Source organism: Petromyzon marinus, chromosome 2 (assembly GCF_048934315.1).
Source record: "Petromyzon marinus isolate PM22_M1 ecotype Great Lakes invasive population chromosome 2, UKy_Petmar_22M1.pri1.0, whole genome shotgun sequence".
Taxonomy (NCBI): domain Eukaryota; kingdom Metazoa; phylum Chordata; class Hyperoartia; order Petromyzontiformes; family Petromyzontidae; genus Petromyzon; species Petromyzon marinus.
In genome coordinates, this window is record NC_133668.1 from 5,777,324 (window position 1) to 5,795,437 (window position 18,114).

Sequence of the window (18,114 nt, forward strand, 5' to 3'; positions counted from 1 at the left end):
GACGCTTAGTATTCCACACGTGGAAAAATATATATAAATTTATCACCCAATAATTCTCCAAAATGTATAAACCACACGTTGATATCAATACGGCTAATTGTATATTTCTCCAGTACTTGATTATCTCAAGGTCACTAGCTGACCTCCAAAAAACACCTCAAATGAATGCTCCCTTGTTCAATGTGAAATAAACAAGTAAAAGTGTTTCTGGCATCCAATAGCAAAAAAAAAAATTGGCTAATGATGTGTAAAGATGTATGAGCAAACTAGCAAAGGGTGCTAAAACACGTGTAAAACGACGGTGGGAAAAAAAAAAGTATAAATGTGCAGCCCCTGCAAGTGCTTGCTAACACCACTGCAGGCAAAAGTTTCTCGGGAGTCATTTGGTCTCCTGACCAGATGTGTTGGAAGAGGTGGGAGCACCCACGAACTTGCTCTCAAAATAAGGTCCGGCGGCAGTACAGGGTTAACGACTTTGCAATTAGCACTCACTTATCGTGCGTACAACAACGCCGCAGCTCGTTTGCACGCAATACATTCCGCTGTCGTTCGTTCGTTTGTTTCAAGAGATGGCAAAAGATCACGCCTGCCGGGTACACGACGCATGTTGATCGAGCGCCGCGTAGTAACGGGCGTGCTCCATAGAACGTGGAAAAAAATACATATCTCGACGCAGCAACTACTGTACATTGCGCATCGGCATTCATGGGCTCGCGCACTTAGCACTCCCCGAATATTGGACAGCGGCCAGTCCTCTTTTTTTTGTGGTAGCACCGGCTTGTTTCCACGGCGACGCAAAAGAGCAGCAAACCCAAAGGATCCCTTTTCTGGGGCGAGGAGGCTCGCCTCATTTCGCAGCTCGGGGCTACAGGCCCCCAAGCTGCACTGCACTGCAATTTCAGGTTATGCAATTAAAATATAAAACAAACATGTATTTCTGCTAATCTAAATGCACCAATGGATGAAGGCCTCCCCACACTATATCGAGGCCACGGGGAGGGGGGGGGGGGTTATCTTACCATACTTCACCGTGCTCATTATTGCCAGTTACTAAAGGTAGTGCAAATGGGGGGGGGGGGGGTACAGGATAGGTTCCTATATCACTAGCCACCGATGTTAGCCATGGCCGGGAATCGGACTCGGAGGGTCATGTTGATAAAGCGACACACCATCTGCTGTACCACCACTCTTGTCTCTGATGGTTATTAAAGGGCAAAAACAAAGCTAAATTCGTCCCATCAAAAGTACTGCATCATGAAATGGCTGGATGTAGACATAGGGGTTGCATTGATGCTATTGTCCCCCACTTTATATGGCGGCTAGCACTTTGTGCGATCTCCATTAGATGGCTGGTAAACAAACAGCAACACCAATAGCACCTTGGGACAGGCCGATTGTCACCTGCGTTTACATTCTACACAGTTTGCAGCTTTCGATAAAAGCTTCCGACCACTCCCGGTGACCCTTTTCCAGTGCACCCATTGTGCCCTCTACAACACCTGCTTCGGGGGGGGGGGGGGGAAATAGGCAGTTAAACAAACTCTGTTGCTGCTGAGCGAGTGAGAAGGGGTAGAATAAACATAGGGGAGGCAGGCCGGACAGAGTGAGCGGAACAAAGAGGAAGAGAGAGAGCGAGCGAGAAGGAAAGGTGTAGAGATGCCTGGAGAGCGGAGGCGACGGGGGAGTGAGCTGGCGGGGCGGCGGGGTGCCACTCACGTCTTGAAGTGGTGTGCCAGCGTGCCCACGAGCTCTCCCACGCGTTCCGACGGCTGGTTGAGGCACACGACGAAGTCGTCGGAGCCCTTCAAGTGGAAGATGACCAACTGGTCCCGGCCCGAGGAGACGCTCATCCCAGTCACCTGCGCAGAAGGACGGTGTCATGCAAAACACACGCACGCGCACCCACCAACGTTCTGTTAGCGAGCAACTATTAAGGCGACACGGCACACGCGGGGGTGAGTGGCCAGCAACACGCCCGGCCTCCTTTGTATCCCCAGTGCTGATGTTTACACACCACACCAGGTACTCATTTGAGGCTGAGTCGGCCTAGGGGAGGCTCCGGACCAGTTCAGATATTCGTCACTGTCATTGGTCGAGAGCGGGAATCAAACTCGAGCAACCGGGTTTGTAAAGCTGTGCGCTAGCCACTGCACTACCGCTCCCCATGCAACAACAACAACCGCCATTCGCCACTAAGTGGCGGTGACGTCACCACGACGCTTGTGCCAGGCCATGTGCACCTTGAGGCCACGTGAAGTGTCGAACGCCCGCTGGCAGGAGGTCACGGAGCAGACCCAGGTGCCACGGGTCGACTGACTGAGATGACCGAGACGACTGGCTGATGCACCATCTGTGCCCCCTACTGTGCCAACCTGCTGTGCTTTAGCCACCTGGCGCTCCGCTCGTTGTTGTGAGCGTCGCTCCTCCGACCTCCGTTGTTGTTGGAGGGTGACTGCCTCCAAATGCCCAGTAGCGTCCTTCACGAGCCTCCTCCACAGAGGCCGATCTTGACACCGCAGGTACCAGTCATCAGCAAGTCCACTCAGCTCCACATTCTCCTGTACCACGCCACTCTATCTCTTCTCTAGCTCATGCCGCGCCCGTTTAGCCCCCTCGATCCGGCCAAACAAAAGCTGTTTAGGCATGCGGTGGCTGGGCATGCGGGCTACATGGCCCAGCCAACGCAGCCTTGCATGCCGAAGGTGCTCACCGATAGGACTTTGTCCAGATCTTTCGAGGATTTGTGAGCTCCTCACACAATCCAGCCTGGTTAAACCCAGGATTAATCGTCGGCAGGCCAGCCTAAATGTTTCTAACCGGCGAAGATGTCCCCATACATACACATGCAAACACACACGTGCACATTCAACAAGTACAAATGTACGGGCACACTTGCAGACACGTGCGCGTACGCAGGTATAACTATGCACCAGAAGTGTGTATGTATGTGCGTGCGTTCATGTGCAGCCATTTTTTCAATCCACTACTGGACGAGGGCCTTCCCGCACCGTGTGGCTCATGAGGGTTATTTGACTATACTTCACAAGAATGTTAATAAGATATTCTACGTAAGCGGTAAAATAACGGTACACCGCATGTCCAGTGACAGTGATATATGACACGAGTTGCCATATTTAATCGAACACTATTTCAAATTGGTTAGAGTGCATGGATGTAAATGCAATTTAAGCCTTTAATTGAAATTGAGCAACATTCTGTAAAGTATCAGTTGGTGATAATATGCATTGTCAGTTATATGCAAGTAAACAAAAAAATATTTGGCACAAGCTTCATATATTTATTTACAATTTACCACCAGTTCCCAAGCACAATTCAACAACATTAAACGTTAACCCCTTGCGATATTAAAATTGATCTGCCTGGCACAACAATTTAATTTCAGCATCAGTCAATGGCCGCATCACTAATCTGGCTAAAGAGGCATCGAAGAAGCTTGGAATTAATTTTCCGTCCTATCTGTGCCAAAGCCTCTGTAACTCCAAACTATTATTCTTACTACTGCTGCGAATTCAAAGTACAAATTATACAAAGGAAAAATCACTGCAAACGCTTAGCCGTGAACAGGTCAATTGAGCAAAGCGTCCAATCGGAATACACGTTACTGCAAGTGGAATACAAAAATCGGCCAACAGGCTCATCCAGTGCGGAGACTTCTAAGGGCCACGAGCACGTGTGATAGTAATGACAAGTGGATGGTATTCTTGGTTCTTTCGGTAAAGTCACGTAGAAGGGAAACAATAAAATAATAAAAATATAAAACAATAAAAATAACCAAGAATGTGAATCCCTGCAGTCACGAAAGCTTTAAATCAAAATTTAAGTGGATGGTAGTTGGGCAGATGGCAACGCATCAGTGGGAGATTGAGGTGCAGTAAATCATCGATAATTGTTGAGTACATTTATAAACCGAGATTTATCACGTGTAAATGTGTCGGGCAGGATTAATGTTTCAACTTGCAAAAGACGCACGTACAAATTGACTATTAAAACTATTACACTTTTTATTTTACCAGGTAACGCCCACTAAGTTATTTAGCTCTTTTTTTCAGAGGCGACTTGGCCACATGTGATAGCTCGACGAAGTGGCTTATCACGTGGACATTTAGTGCAGCCAAACACTTTGTTTCTAAATTGGGAAGGAAAAACTGGAGGACCCATAATAAAATCCACGCGACCACCACGGGTAGATGATGCAAACTCCAAATATACAGCAGCAGGCGTCAGGGTCGGGATCTAACCCACGACCTCCTGTGTACCGAGCGAGGTAGTTGACATCTGGACACCGTGGTGCCCCAGCTAAACAGACAGTTTTTCAGTTTGTAGGCAGAGCATGATCCAATTTTAGGCAAAGTATGATCCAATTTTTAAGTTGTTACATTAAACAATTTACTATACATAAACGACGTTGGCACAGTCATGATTTGTGAGCTTATAATTTTCGACTCATGTCATTTGTTAAATTGTTGACTTTATTGAGAGGAGAATACATTTCAGTTCACTCTATGCTGTGATGAGAAGTGAGATGGGTGAGGGAGCGGTGTTGTTGTGGCTCGGGAGATACGGACGTGGGATAGGGAGAAATGGTTGGAGGTGTGGGTCGATTGGAAGGATAACAGAGATGTCACATCTGGCCCTTAAAGGGCAATCCAGGTAATGATAAAGCCCTCTTCTACACGCCACAACATGATTCCCAAAACCAAGCAAGACCCAAATCAACACACCTTCATACTCCCCCTCCCTCCCCAATCCCTCATCCCACACTTCTCACCTCCCTTCGCTCAAACTGTACCAGGCTGACGGGAGCCAATTGACGTATCTCTCGCGCTTTGGAAACAGCCGTGCATTTACCCATACTGTGATGGTGGTGGTGGAACACAAGATGTGAGCAGCAGGATGGGAGAGATCCATGTACGTACGATGAACTTATTTCACACCGTACGTAGCCAACCGTGCTAATCGCAGGTGCAGGGGAAGGTCAACAAACTAAACACTAGAAGCAGTTCAAAAGAAATCCCAGATTGAGATGAAAGCGAGGCTGTGCAGTACTTGCGTGTGTGTGTGTGCATCTACCTATGGCACACATGCACAAATAGGGTGTGTCCTGGCTACTTCTGGAACATGTATAAACAATTATTAACTGGTTGAAAACATCATAATATATTGTGTGTGTGGTGCTCCCTAACAGCACTTGCCCCAAAAGTCTATTACGTCTATATGGGGGGTCTTTGTGGTGAACTTAGTCTCTTGCCCGACAGACTGCAACACTTCACGCGGCCACAGCGTATGTATGTTGAGCTTCTTTCGCACCGTACGTAGCCAACCATGCTAATCGGAGGTGCGGGGGAAGGACAACAAGCTAAACACAAGATCTGCTAAGATTGCCAGATAATGTTTTTGTTGAATGGTTCACGTGCGAGTGTTTTTGTCAATCATTTTTTATTGGTTTTTAAAGCAAGTATCAACCACGTGACATAGCGCCGCCTTTGCGTTTCAATCATTTTCCATGAACGTGGGTCGCAAGTTGATATAAGAACGAATTCTCTCGTTTAATATTGTGCTCCAGGAGTCACAGGAACCAATTAATAACAACAAATGTGAATATAAAATAATCGATTCTCACCAGTACGATCACACGCACTTACCACGAGTGCGGGAATCGATTTTAACCAATTGGGACGTGCTTAGCACGTGGGGAATCACTTTTTTTTTGGTGAAAACTGTACAAACGTTTAATTATTTGAATTATAAAAGCAATACCTCGACATTAAAAAAATAATATTTCGGAATAAAAAAAAAATTATGCATAGGAACAAACTAAACTATGGTCTCCTTGGAATAATCGTCAGTTACTGTGGGTTATTTATGTATGAATAACTTATGTCGCACCGTACATAGTCAAACGTGCGAATCGTAGGTGCGGGGGGGTGGGGGTACAATAATGTCTTGTTCCATATATGATTTAATTAACGGTCCTTAAAAGCCAAGTGCTACCAGCGTATTATTAAAAAAAACTACGTGCTCACGATGCTAAATGTTGTTTAATATTCGAGGTACGGACAACCTTGTCACACGATTGAGAATTGGTATCAAATAGGCAGCACGTTGTGTATCAAAATCGCTTTGATCTACTCTGCAAATGTTATCCAAAGGCCCGTGTCGCCTTTTTACCTCATTACCGTGTGTCTGTAGGAACAAAAAAACGCAACCCAGATGCCTCACTTTGTCTCTCAATAACTTAGCCATGAGAAGTGTCCTATCAGGTCGGCTGGGAGGTGACTAACAAAGAAAAATATGTTAATAAAAGAGGTTTAATGAGTTGTTAACCTGTAACTTCCCACTGCTGGGCAAAAGGGCCCCCACTCCCACCGCCCCTCTCCACGCTCTTCCACTTCTTACTTTCCCCCAATTCTCTCGTCCGGTAGTGGTCTCTGAATTATTTTATTTAATCTCCCGCTATCTACCCTCGGCTTCCGTCGTTGTTATTTTTCCATCTCTCATCAGTTGTTCGCGGTGACGCAGTGACAGATTGGGTGCAAGACGTCCGAATAGTGTCAACACACGCATTCTATTTTTTGCCTCTTGTGAGTAGAGTAAATTATTTTACTGTATTCTTCGCTGGACGCGTGCGGCACACACCTGTGATACAGCACTTAAGAGGGGTCAAAGGTTGGCTGGATCACACAGACTTGTGAAACTCACAAACTCACTGTGCTACATGGTGGCTAGAAGGCAATACACAATTTAGTTTATTGAATCCGTCGGCTTGCAGCTGTGTCATCCCATCATATGCGTGGGTTTTCTCTGGCTACTCTGTTTTCGTCCCACTTGCAAAACACCAATTGAAGGAATTTTTGGCATATATTAATGCATAACCCTTCCGAAAGAGTATTAATGAAGCTTACCAGGATAAAGAACAATATTATGATTTTTATAATGACCACTGTATTTAATGTTTATTTCATTATCAGGAGGTGAGTAATGATTGAACTGGCAAACTATGAATACAAATAAAAGTCCATAATTAATCAAAGTGGCTTTACCATTCAGCTGGCTAAAAACCCTACCAGCCTGCAAACACAAAGACAAAGATCCCCCGTTTAGCCTTAACAGACTGTTGAGGCAAGTGCTGTTAGCGAGCACCTATGAAGGTCAAAACGGTACATAAGGGGGTGGGTGGCCAGCACCACGCCCGACCACCTTTGTCTCCCCAGTGGTGATGTTTACACCTAGGGGAGGCCCAGGACCAGTGCAAATAATCGTCACTGGTGTTGGCCGTGAGCGGGAATCGAACTCGGGTCGCCGGGTTCGTAGCGCAACGCGTGAACCACGACACTACCCGCTCTCCACTGGAAATACAAAGATAAAGATCCCCCCGTATAGCCTTAACAGACTGTAGGGGCAAGTGCTGTTAGCGAGCACCTATGAAGGCCGGTAACGGTACACGAGGGGGTGGGTGGCCAGCACCACGCCCGGCCGCCTTTGTCTCCCTAGTGGCAATGTTTACACACTGCACCAGGTACTCATTTGAGGCTGAGTCGACCTAGGGGAGGCCCGGGACCGGTTAAGATAATCGTCACTGGTGTTGGCCGAGAGCAGGAATCGAACCCGCGTCGCCGGGTTCGTAGCGCAGCGCGCTAACCGCTACACTATCGCTCCCCACAAACACACACACACGCGCGCAAACACACGGGTGCCCTATATACTGTGTGCGGCACCATGTTAGCCTCAAGAAACAGGGCAAAATATGAGTCTGTATGCACACATGTGCACCAGACTCCACCACTGACGTGAATTATGGACTATAACTGTCACACAGTATTTATCAACATCTGCCATAAGATTAAAATTCACGGGAGCAAATGTCACAGCGCATTTGTAAGTTTCTGCACAGGCGAGGAATCCATTTGACTAACAACAGAGCAGTCGGCAAAGGAGAAAATGGACCGTAAACGACGTCTCCGGCGAAAATGGAGCAATGAAATTAGCTCATGTGGAGATGCTAGATAAAGTCCTGTTGCATCGTGGGACCATCAAGGTTGGCGCTGGCAGAGGGAGACGATCGAGCAGCGGCAGCTGCTGATGACGACGACGACGACGACGACGATGATGATGATGATGAACGCAATTTAGAATACCCCAATTTAGAAATGCTGATGAATTAATGGCAGCGTGAGTGCAGCGTGTTGCCAGGGCGCGCGTGGCGTGGCGTGCGTGCTCGTGAGGCAGCCCCTTGCACTCACGTTGGTGAGCGGGACACTTTTCATCGACTTGTAGTTCTTGAGTGGCTCCAGCTTGTAGAGGTGGCGGTCGGTGATGAGGAGGCCTCTGCTGGCACACTTGTTAAACCTGTTCACCTGCCAGGGGAGAGAGAGAGAGAGAGATACACACACGGGTGGTGGTGGTGGGGGGGGCAAGCGATGGTACCCGCTTACAAGAGAAAAAAAACACAAAACGAGCCGCCAAGCCACTCATTGACATTTTTATCGGAGGTCTTTGAGAGCGAGTGTTCCGTGGATTATTTGGAGAGAAAAAAAACGTTTTTTTTTTTATCGAGGCAATGTGTGGGCACAATACATCACGTTGTGGCGCACGTACACACCGTCGACACAAGCCAGACCGGTTATGAGAAGCAAGGGGGGTATAGAAAGATTGGGCAACGGGACTCGCTGCCCACAAAAACCGTGGCTTATTTTAATTTTTGTTTGCTGTCGTAACTTTGCCGACCTCGCCCAAAACTGGATATCTGTGGAAATGAGCTACATTGCTCATCGTATGTCTCCAGGATAAATCAAGCATCTGATTTGGTTTGGAGTTGTCTCTTCCCCTTCCCCCTCTTACTTCGTCCTCGAGTCGTGACTGTTGTCCCCTTGCCCACAAAACCTCCATCGAAATAAATGGATATCGATATTATTTCATTTTACATTGAATTGCACGTGTTTACTGTTAGTTAACTAGCATGTGTGCAAAAAAAAAAAAATCGAGATTTGATTCCTTCCTCGAGAATGCCAAACCAACGTCACACCAAAACAACCAGGAATCGAGTAGAACTCTCGCGCACATACTGAGAATGGCAGCGCACCGTGGCCACCATTCTTTTGAACTGCATTGGCCATGATTGGTAAAAATAGGAAAGGGAAACTGGGTCACAACGATAGAGAGCACGGGGCGCAGACTTGAGCCTCATTCGGTAACATGACGTTAATCCTTTCCCATTCCCAGACGTCTGAAAGTTTCAGGGTGGGGTCCCCTTTCCCGCTGAATCTCGGAACGCCCAAGCCGTTCAGCGTTAATTTTATTTAGAGAGGCGTAGCTTCATTGTTTTTAAAGACATTGCACTCACCGCAGAGAACTCTAGCGACACGACCGCACTCTATGACAGCTGGTGCCAAACTGCGCCATACGCCCTCCCGCATGGCCTTGTGGGAGCCTCGGTATCGATAAAGTTATTATATTTGAGCTTTTCTTCTGGTTTCGTTTTTATGATGTACGGCATGCGCGTACGTCATCGGAATAAAAACTGATGATGTACGCCTACATCATCGGAATGGGAGAAGACGTGGCTTTGACCCGTTCTTTCCCTCCACCGTGCCCTGATCAAGAGACGTGGTTCTAGAAATGTAGGGCCACGTTTCAGCCCAGTGTTTGAAATTGTTACTCAGAACTCCCGACCATGGAGATACGATAGGTGTGCCGCGCAGGCTCCGTCCGCTACTTAGACTGCATGTACCATGTGTGGGTGTGCGTGACGTGCTCTGAGCAAACCCAACACCACTCATTTACATTGACGTTCGCGTGAGTCACATGCCCATTACTGTTCATGCCCTGCCTGGTACACTTACCAGCCTCGCGAAATGCCAAATTCTGTTCAAAGCAACGGTAAATCTAATCGATATGTTCCACCACCTCCTAACCGTGAGGGAGCTTTAACATTTCAGCAAATGCAATAAAATCCGAACAATGGCTCCTCACAGCCATGTAACAGGAATTTGAGTCAACTGTACTGATTCAAAGATGAATGTACTAGCAAATTAGGACTTTATTTTTAAACCACTCATGCAATCCATACAACACATTCAAGCGAAGGCAGTTGGAGCGCTAAATCATCTTAAAAAAAATTGAGCGTCTTTACTCCTTTGTTTGTTTATTTATTTAAACGAATTTATTCAATTTTTGAACCACTCCTTTCCCCCCCCCCCACCCCCAACACGACACGGGGCCACTCAGTCCAGGAGCTACAGTATATACCAAGAACTCCTACATTATTAACGGAGAACCTTCGTGCATCTTTTATTTTCGCCTCACGTTATGGACTGTTCCATATCTGGAGGCCGGGTCGCCGCTCACGGGGGCCAGCGCTTTGTCAATGCCATAGTGTGTGGAGTCAAAACATTATGACAGTCTGGTTTGTGAATCGTAGGGCTGCCAATCAAAGGAGCCTCCCACATTCGGCAGATTTATCTCAGTCGACAGTGTTTCTGGAAAAAAAACAATCATGGGAAAAAAATATCTATATATATGCTGTTGTATTTAACGCTGTCAAAATCATCTCAGAGGGCTTATTCGGCAGAAAAGCATTGTGAACCCATTCGGGTATTAACTCTGTTGAAGAGCGGTAAGTCTTGGTGATTGTGTGTAGCGCGTTTGTTATTTGTTGCAAAAATTCACAGTTCGGGCCGGCCTGGTTAATACTGTGGGTGTGTTACCCATTAATATTTGCCATTTGCTTCACAGTGGACATCAAAGATCCTACAATAGACATTGTAAGTCGTATGGGCTGGCGTCACGGTCTAAATTTAGCAGATGAACCTCATGGTGGGACCCCGGGGTCCCATAAGTCCCCGGCTCTCGCATAAACATTATATTATAATGTAAACAAACACTTTTCTCTTTTTCACCAATGGGTTTGAAGGATGGTGGCAAGTGTTGTCTTTGTTAAACTATGCCTTTAAAACTGAAAACTACTTACCTGCAGTACCTCTATTTAAATACACTATCGAACAAATAATTTACACCCCTCTGTCAATCATCGTGTTTCTCAGTGTGGATTTGTGAACACACTTTGTAAACAGCACATAAAATAGTACGCGTTTTCAATACACTGTTCATATTGTAACACGCGTTTATACCAATGTTACTCTACAGAGTAGTGGGTCGCCGCTCCTCTTATCCGCATTGATACGAGCGGTATGTGGGGACTATGGCTTAACCGCAAAAAAACTATCTGCACAGATGCATACGGACAAGAGAAGTATTATAATCAAACAGGAGGAATTAACGGTGAAACGCATCTCATCTGTTAAATATCTGCAGGTAATAGGATTGTCATCGATTGATCCTGGCTGCAGACATTGGTAGGTCACAAATAATAATGAAGATAAGAGAGCAGTTTCACTGTATTATGCGTACCGTTATGACAAATAAGTTTGTTTTCTCTCCCTCTCTGTGTCTCTGTGTTGTCTCTCTCTGCCCGTGTGTCTGTCTTTGTGTCTCCGTGTCTTGTCTCTTTCTCAAATGTCACGCTTAACTTCTAATTTAGCAATCTTTGGAAGAACGTAATCAACCAGGCCATGCGTTATTTGTGTGTTGACCGACTCTCTGTGTTGCATTGCATTACATTTCCAAATTTTACTAAGTTTGTTTGATTTAGTGTGTTTCTCTCTCTCTCTCTCTCCGTCTCCCCTCGTTTTGTTGCTCTTATTTCCTGCAGTTATGAAGGCTCCAAGTCTCTCATTGACATGCTAATTTCTCTACCCCCCCCCCCTTCTCTCTCTGCCCCCCCCTCTCTCTCTATTTAAGGCCTCGACACAGAGGCGTTGTTTCTCTGTGTGCCTATGTGTGTGTCTCTCTCTGTGTGTCTCTGTGTTATCTCTCTCTGCTTATGTGTCTGTCTGTGTCTCCGGTTCTCTCTCTTAAATTTATCAATCTTTGGAAGAATGACTGTTATGTTATGTTGGCCGACTATCTGTGTTGTATTGCATTATATTTCTAAGTTTACTAGGTTTGTTTTATCTTTCATTTGCACCTGATGATGATTGCTTGTGTTGCAATCGAAACGTCGCATGCTATTATTTCATTCATTACTTTATCTTTCTACGTGACTTTACCGAAAGAACCAAAGAGTACAAATAAAGGACTTAAGTCGTGTAGGCAGTTTGGGCAGCTTTGGATAAGACTTGTTATGATCCTGCCCATACCCGAGCATGGAGCGCATTCGCTTGTTCAGCTCTTCTACGCATTCGTCCTCGCTGCTGAGCTTGGACACGACACGACAACAGAACTATCCGCGCCAGGTGGGTCGCGGCGTTTATGTGCGCGGTGGGACGGAGTCGCCAAAAATAAATAAATAAATTAGTACTTTGGCTTATTGGGGACCCCGGGGTCCTGTCATAAGGTTCAAATTAGAAATTGTACCTGCAAACATCACTCAAATGGGTAAAAAGAAACCACATAGCAACAGAATAAAATATGTAGTTCTACTGGAGGAATCTGATGAGCTATAAAGCTCTTTTTCACAGATGTCTTAGGAAATATTTCCCCCGACTGGCAGACAATGCCCATCTGTGAATAGAAATAATAATAATAAACAATTATTAAGCATTTGATATTTGTTCCAAAGTGGTGCACTGTATCACAGATGGGTATAATCTGCAGGTAGAGGATGATTATTTGATGTGCTTTTTCTAATTGAGAAATTTGCGGTGTCATTTTTCAAAATTGGGCAAATTTGGACCGTTACAACAGCACACAACGACCTAATGTTGCGAATGACATCACCGGATCTTTAAGGTCCACTGTGAAGCGGACGGTGCGTAATAGCATTTACTCTTAACACGCTCGCAGTATTAACCAGGACGCCCGCACGGTTGGAACAGGAAACCCCTGCAATAAGCGGCCATCCTGCCTTTTCGTAAAAAAAAAAACCCCACCTACGTGAAGAAAAATCGCAAAACTAAAATGACAAAGAGATTCCACATGTGAGGGCGGCGATGGGGTGCTGGGGTCGTGGAGGATGGTGTAAGGGGCACCTTGCGCACGTGGCAGGAGAAGAGCGTACGAGTGTACTTGTCCTTGCGCTTGAGCTCGTTAGCGGCGGAGGTGAAGTACGTCATCCTCGTGTTGTTCTCCTTCATCTGCAGGAATACCGTTCTCTCGTTAGCTCCGCGACGCGCTTTCATGCCGTGTAAAAACTCGCAACGTTTTTTTTTTTAAACCAGGTAAAGCCCACTGAGCTGTGTAGCTTTTTTTCAGAAGCGACCTCGACACAAATGATAGCTCAGCGAAGGGTATTATCGCGTGGAAATTTACAGCAGCCAAATACTCAAAATGCTTGTTTCTTAATGTGGGGGGAAAAAGCGGAGGACCCGGAGAGAAATCCGTCCGACCACGGGGAGAACTTGGAAACTGCAATTATACAGGCGTCAGGGTCGGAATCGAACCCATGACCACCTATACACCAGGCGAGGGAAATAACATCTGGCCACCGTGGCGCGTCGTTGGGCACAGGTCCGACGTTTCGCTCCACGTGCTGGGAGCTTCTTCAAGGAGTTGAATCAATTCAGTCGCGTCAACTCAGCTGAGTGAAGTCCGTTCCCTGCAGAAGCTTCCAGCACTGGAGAGCAGCACGGAACGTCGGACATAACGCCGCCGAGCAGCACACGGCACTGTCCGAAATCTCTACAGAACGCTGCACGGCACAACTGGGGAAACCGGAGCGGCCAGAGTAATTCACACTCCCTCATAATGATTGACCTCAGAGCCGTCTCGTGGCGCCGGGGTTAGAAATAAACGACATTACTCGCGATGATGAAAAAAGAAAATGTATACTCCTGCGATCCAAGGAAACAAAATAAGCAAACGAAATGAGCAAAGGGGCAGCACACATCCCTCAAGTGGCCAGGAGAAAAACGGAACACCGCTGTCAGAGGAAGGATGAAAAGCGCCCTGGGGGATATGAAAGTTCGGAGGTCAGCCCTTGTTCAGTCAGCGCATCCGTGATGGTGGCCGTTAGGAATGGACGTTCAGCTACGGACGCTCGGTGGTAAGCACGGAGCTGTTATCACATCGCGACGATCGAGGAGCCAATTATCAATGTAAACACGGTCATCAAGATTGCTACGCGCCAGTTTCGAGACACCAACGTAAAGAGGCGAGGAAGTGAACACGCCCGTGTACACATGCTACAAACACATTCCGCCATGTGTGCACGGCACCCTACACTGAATTCCGCGTCACGTCGCATTAGAAAACTAACGCAGGATATCCCGCACCCACGTGCACGTGTGCAGAAACAAAAAGGCAAAGATCCCCCGTATTATAGCCTTAACAGACCGTAGGGGCAAGTGCTGTTATATAGGCCGACACGGCACACGAGGGGGTGGGTGGCCAACACCACGCCCGGCCGCCTTTGTCTCCCTAGCGGCGATGTTTACACAACGCACCAGGTACTCATTTGAGGCTGAGTCGACCTAGGGGAGCCCCAAGGACCGGTTCAGATAATCGTCACTGGTGTTCGCCGTGAGCGGGAATCGAACCCGGGTCGCCAGGTGCGCTGCGCAGCGCGCTAACCGCTACACCACCCCTCCCCTGTGCGGTAGTGTACAGAAACAAAACACTTACACACACGTGTGCTGAAACAAAACACATACACCCACGTGCGCACGTGCAATGTTACAAAAACAATTGTACAGAACAATATACAACAATAAGCGAATGGTGACATCACCACAATGCTTGCGCGCAGGCTGTTTTCACTCTGGGTCACGTGACGTGTCGAGGCTTGCTGGCAGGTATGTCACGTGTAACGGGTTAATCTCCACATATATAAAAGACAACGACGCCCCGTATAGCCTTAACATATGACGCACGTCCTCCTCTGTTCGCTAACGGCACTTCCCCCAAAAGTCTGTTGAAGGCTATACGGGGGATCTTTGTCTTTGTGTAGGACAGCGTCGGTGCAGCGGTTATCGCGCTGTGCTTTGAGAGTTCAATCTGGGCTTCGCCCGGGTCAACTCAACACGCGAGAGCACATCGTGGGTCGTCCTGCCCGCTGGTGGTGGCGGCGGTGGTGGCACAAGAGGAGCCGCCGCCGTACCGAGGCCAGGTAGTTGCCCTCCCAGCGATCCTGGACGCCCCAGTTCCGCCGTTTGCTCCCCAGCGCGTCGCTGGCCGCCACCTTAGCCCGCAGCTGTGGCAGGTCAGCGGGGGGCACGACCGCCAGGATCTTCTTGGCTCTCCATCTGTCGGGAGACGAAAGAGGCGAGGAGCTCGGGGTGAGGCGGGGGGGGGGGGGGTCTTTCCCCGCTCGGGTTAAGCGGGGGGGGGGGGGGTGGTACCACGGCGAGCAATTCACAGGAACATCGACTGCCAACTCGCCCCCTGTGAGTGAGCCGTTAGCTGTGCGGTTCTTGAGCTCTGTGCTCAAGAACCGCACGTGTGTGTGTGTGTTTGCGTGTGTGTCCGTGTGTGCATGCGCGCGTAGTTTAGTGGTAGTTAATTGAAGGTGGAGGGGTTACCAGCCCCTCGCACCCATCTAAGAGCACCGTGACCTCCTGCCAGCGGGCGTTCGACACTTCACGTGGCCTCAAGGTGCACATAGCCTGGCACAAGCGTCGTGGTGACGTCACCGCCACTTGGTGGCGAATGGCGGTTGTTGTTGTTGCATGTATGCGTATGTATGTTATCGTATAAGCGGTGGTAGTACAACGGTTCGCATTGCGCTACGAATCAGGTGACCAGTGTTTGATTCCCACTCACGGCCAGCACCAGTGACAATTATCTGAACCGGTCCTGGGCCTCCCCTAGGTCGACTCTGATTCAAATGAGTACCTGGAGTGGTGTGTAAACATCACCACTTGGGAGACAAAGGCAGCCGGGCGTGGGTCTGGTTGGCCATGTTTTTGTTTGTTGTAGTACGGAGTTAGACTGATGGCCTTAATCTAAGTTGTCTTGTGCTTTTTCAGGAATATTTTGATGTTTTTTCCTGGATTTTCTGTTTGCACAGTCACACATAGTCACTTTAAGATGTTTTCTTGTTCGTGTTTTTTGTTGCGGTTGCACCCGATTCAAGAGCCGAATGGCTCACAGGGCTATACCAAAATAAATGGAACTGAACCCACCTCGTGTGCCGTGCCGGCCTTCATGCACATGCCCCTACAGTCTGTTTAAGGCTATATGGGGGCAATCTTTGTCTTTATGTGGGTATGTATGTCACCGCATGGGCAGCAGCGGTAAAGCAGTGGGAGAGTCGAATAACATCTGGTCCTGGGCTTCGCCTGGGTCAACCCAGCCTCAAATGAATGAATGGTACATGGTGTAAACATCCACGCCAGGGAGACAAAGGCGTTCATGATGGTGGCCACGTCACTCTCTCATGCATGGTGCCAGCCTTCACAGGTGCTCGCTAATTGCACTCGCCCCAACAGCCTGCATAGCTCTAGAGCGTATCTCTCTGTGTTTGCTATCACGTGTTCTCAGAATTTTAACACGCTTAGAAACTGGATATGCTGCAGGTACACTTAATCCGTGATCTCTTATGTGTGTAGTGGTGTTATTTCACGCGGACAACTTCTTTTCTCCCGTGTCACTTTATTCGTACAGAACTCCTCGCATTCAACACCACGTGACTCCGTCACAACTCCTCCTCGTGTGCTGTTCGTCTGCTACGCTCCAATCAACTCTCTCTCACTCAACTAGCCTGCTACGTTGCCCCCTGCCAGCTACTCCACTGCTAGCCTCTCACTATACACTCTGCTAGCTTCTCTACTGCTAGCCTCTCACTATACACTCTGTTAGCTTCTCCACTGCTAGCCTCTCACTATACTCTGCTAGCTACTCCACTGCTAGCCTCTCACTATACACTCTGCTAGCTTCTCCACTGCTAGGCTCTCACTATACACTCTGTTAGCTTCTCCACTGCTAGCCTGTCACTATACACTCTGCTAGCTTCTCCACTGCTAACCTCTCACTATACACTCTGTTAGCTTCTCCACTGCTAGCCTGTCACTATACACTCTGTTAGCTTCTCCACTGCTAGCCTGTCACTATACACTCTGATAGCTTCTCCACTGCTAGCCTGTCACTATACACTCTGATAGCTTCTCCACTGCTAGCCTGTCACTATACACTCTGTTAGCTTCTCCACTGCTAGCCTCTCACTATACACTCTGCTGGCTTCTCCACTGCTAGGCTCTCACTATACACTCTGTTAGCTTCTCCACTGCTAGCCTGTCACTATACACTCTGCTAGCTTCTCCACTGCTAACCTCTCACTATACACTCTGTTAGCTTCTCCACTGCTAGCCTGTCACTATACACTCTGTTAGCTTCTCCACTGCTAGCCTGTCACTATACACTCTGATAGCTTCTCCACTGCTAGCCTGTCACTATACACTCTGATAGCTTCTCCACTGCTAGCCTGTCACTATACACTCTGTTAGCTTCTCCACTGCTAGCCTGTCACTGTACACTCTGATAGCTTCTCCACTGCTAGCCTGTCACTATATACTCTGCTAGCTTCTCCACTGCTAGCCTGTCACTATACACTCTGCTAGCTTCTCCACTGCTAACCTCTCACTATACACTCTGTTAGCTTCTCCACTGCTAGCCTCTCACTATACACTCTGTTAGCTTCTCCACTGCTAGCCTGTCACTATACACTCTGATAGCTTCTCTACTGCTAGCCTGTCACTATACACTCTGCTAGCTTCTCCACTGCTAACCTCTCACTATACACTCTGTTAGCTTCTCCACTGCTAGCCTGTCACTATACACTCTGTTAGCTTCTCCACTGCTAGCCTGTCACTATACACTCTGATAGCTTCTCTACTGCTAGCCTGTCACTATACACTCTGCTAGCTTCTCCACTGCTAACCTCTCACTATACACTCTGTTAGCTTCTCCACTGCTAGCCTGTCACTATACACTCTGTTAGCTTCTCCACTGCTAGCCTGTCACTATACACTCTGTTAGCTTCTCCACTGCTAGCCTGTCACTATACACTCTGTTAGCTTCTCCACTGCTAGCCTGTCACTATACACTCTGCTAGCTTCTCCACTGCTAGCCTGTCACTATACACTCTGCTAGCTTCTCCACTGC

The 18,114-nt window shown here is 47.8% G+C and overlaps 1 protein-coding gene across 2 annotated transcripts in view; it reads right to left on the minus strand.

Moving 5' to 3' along the window:
- MYO1D (myosin ID) overlaps positions 1-18,114 on the minus strand; it is a 147,041-nt gene that overhangs the window by 14,464 nt on the left and 114,463 nt on the right. For both annotated transcript variants that reach the window (XM_032966166.2, XM_076069222.1), the window contains 4 exons: positions 15,113-15,257; positions 13,047-13,151; positions 8,262-8,375; positions 1,717-1,859 (listed from right to left, as the gene is read on the minus strand). In XM_032966166.2, the coding sequence (XP_032822057.1) occupies positions 1,717-1,859; positions 8,262-8,375; positions 13,047-13,151; positions 15,113-15,257 (507 nt within the window). The remainder of the gene's footprint in view (positions 1-1,716; positions 1,860-8,261; positions 8,376-13,046; positions 13,152-15,112; positions 15,258-18,114) is intronic.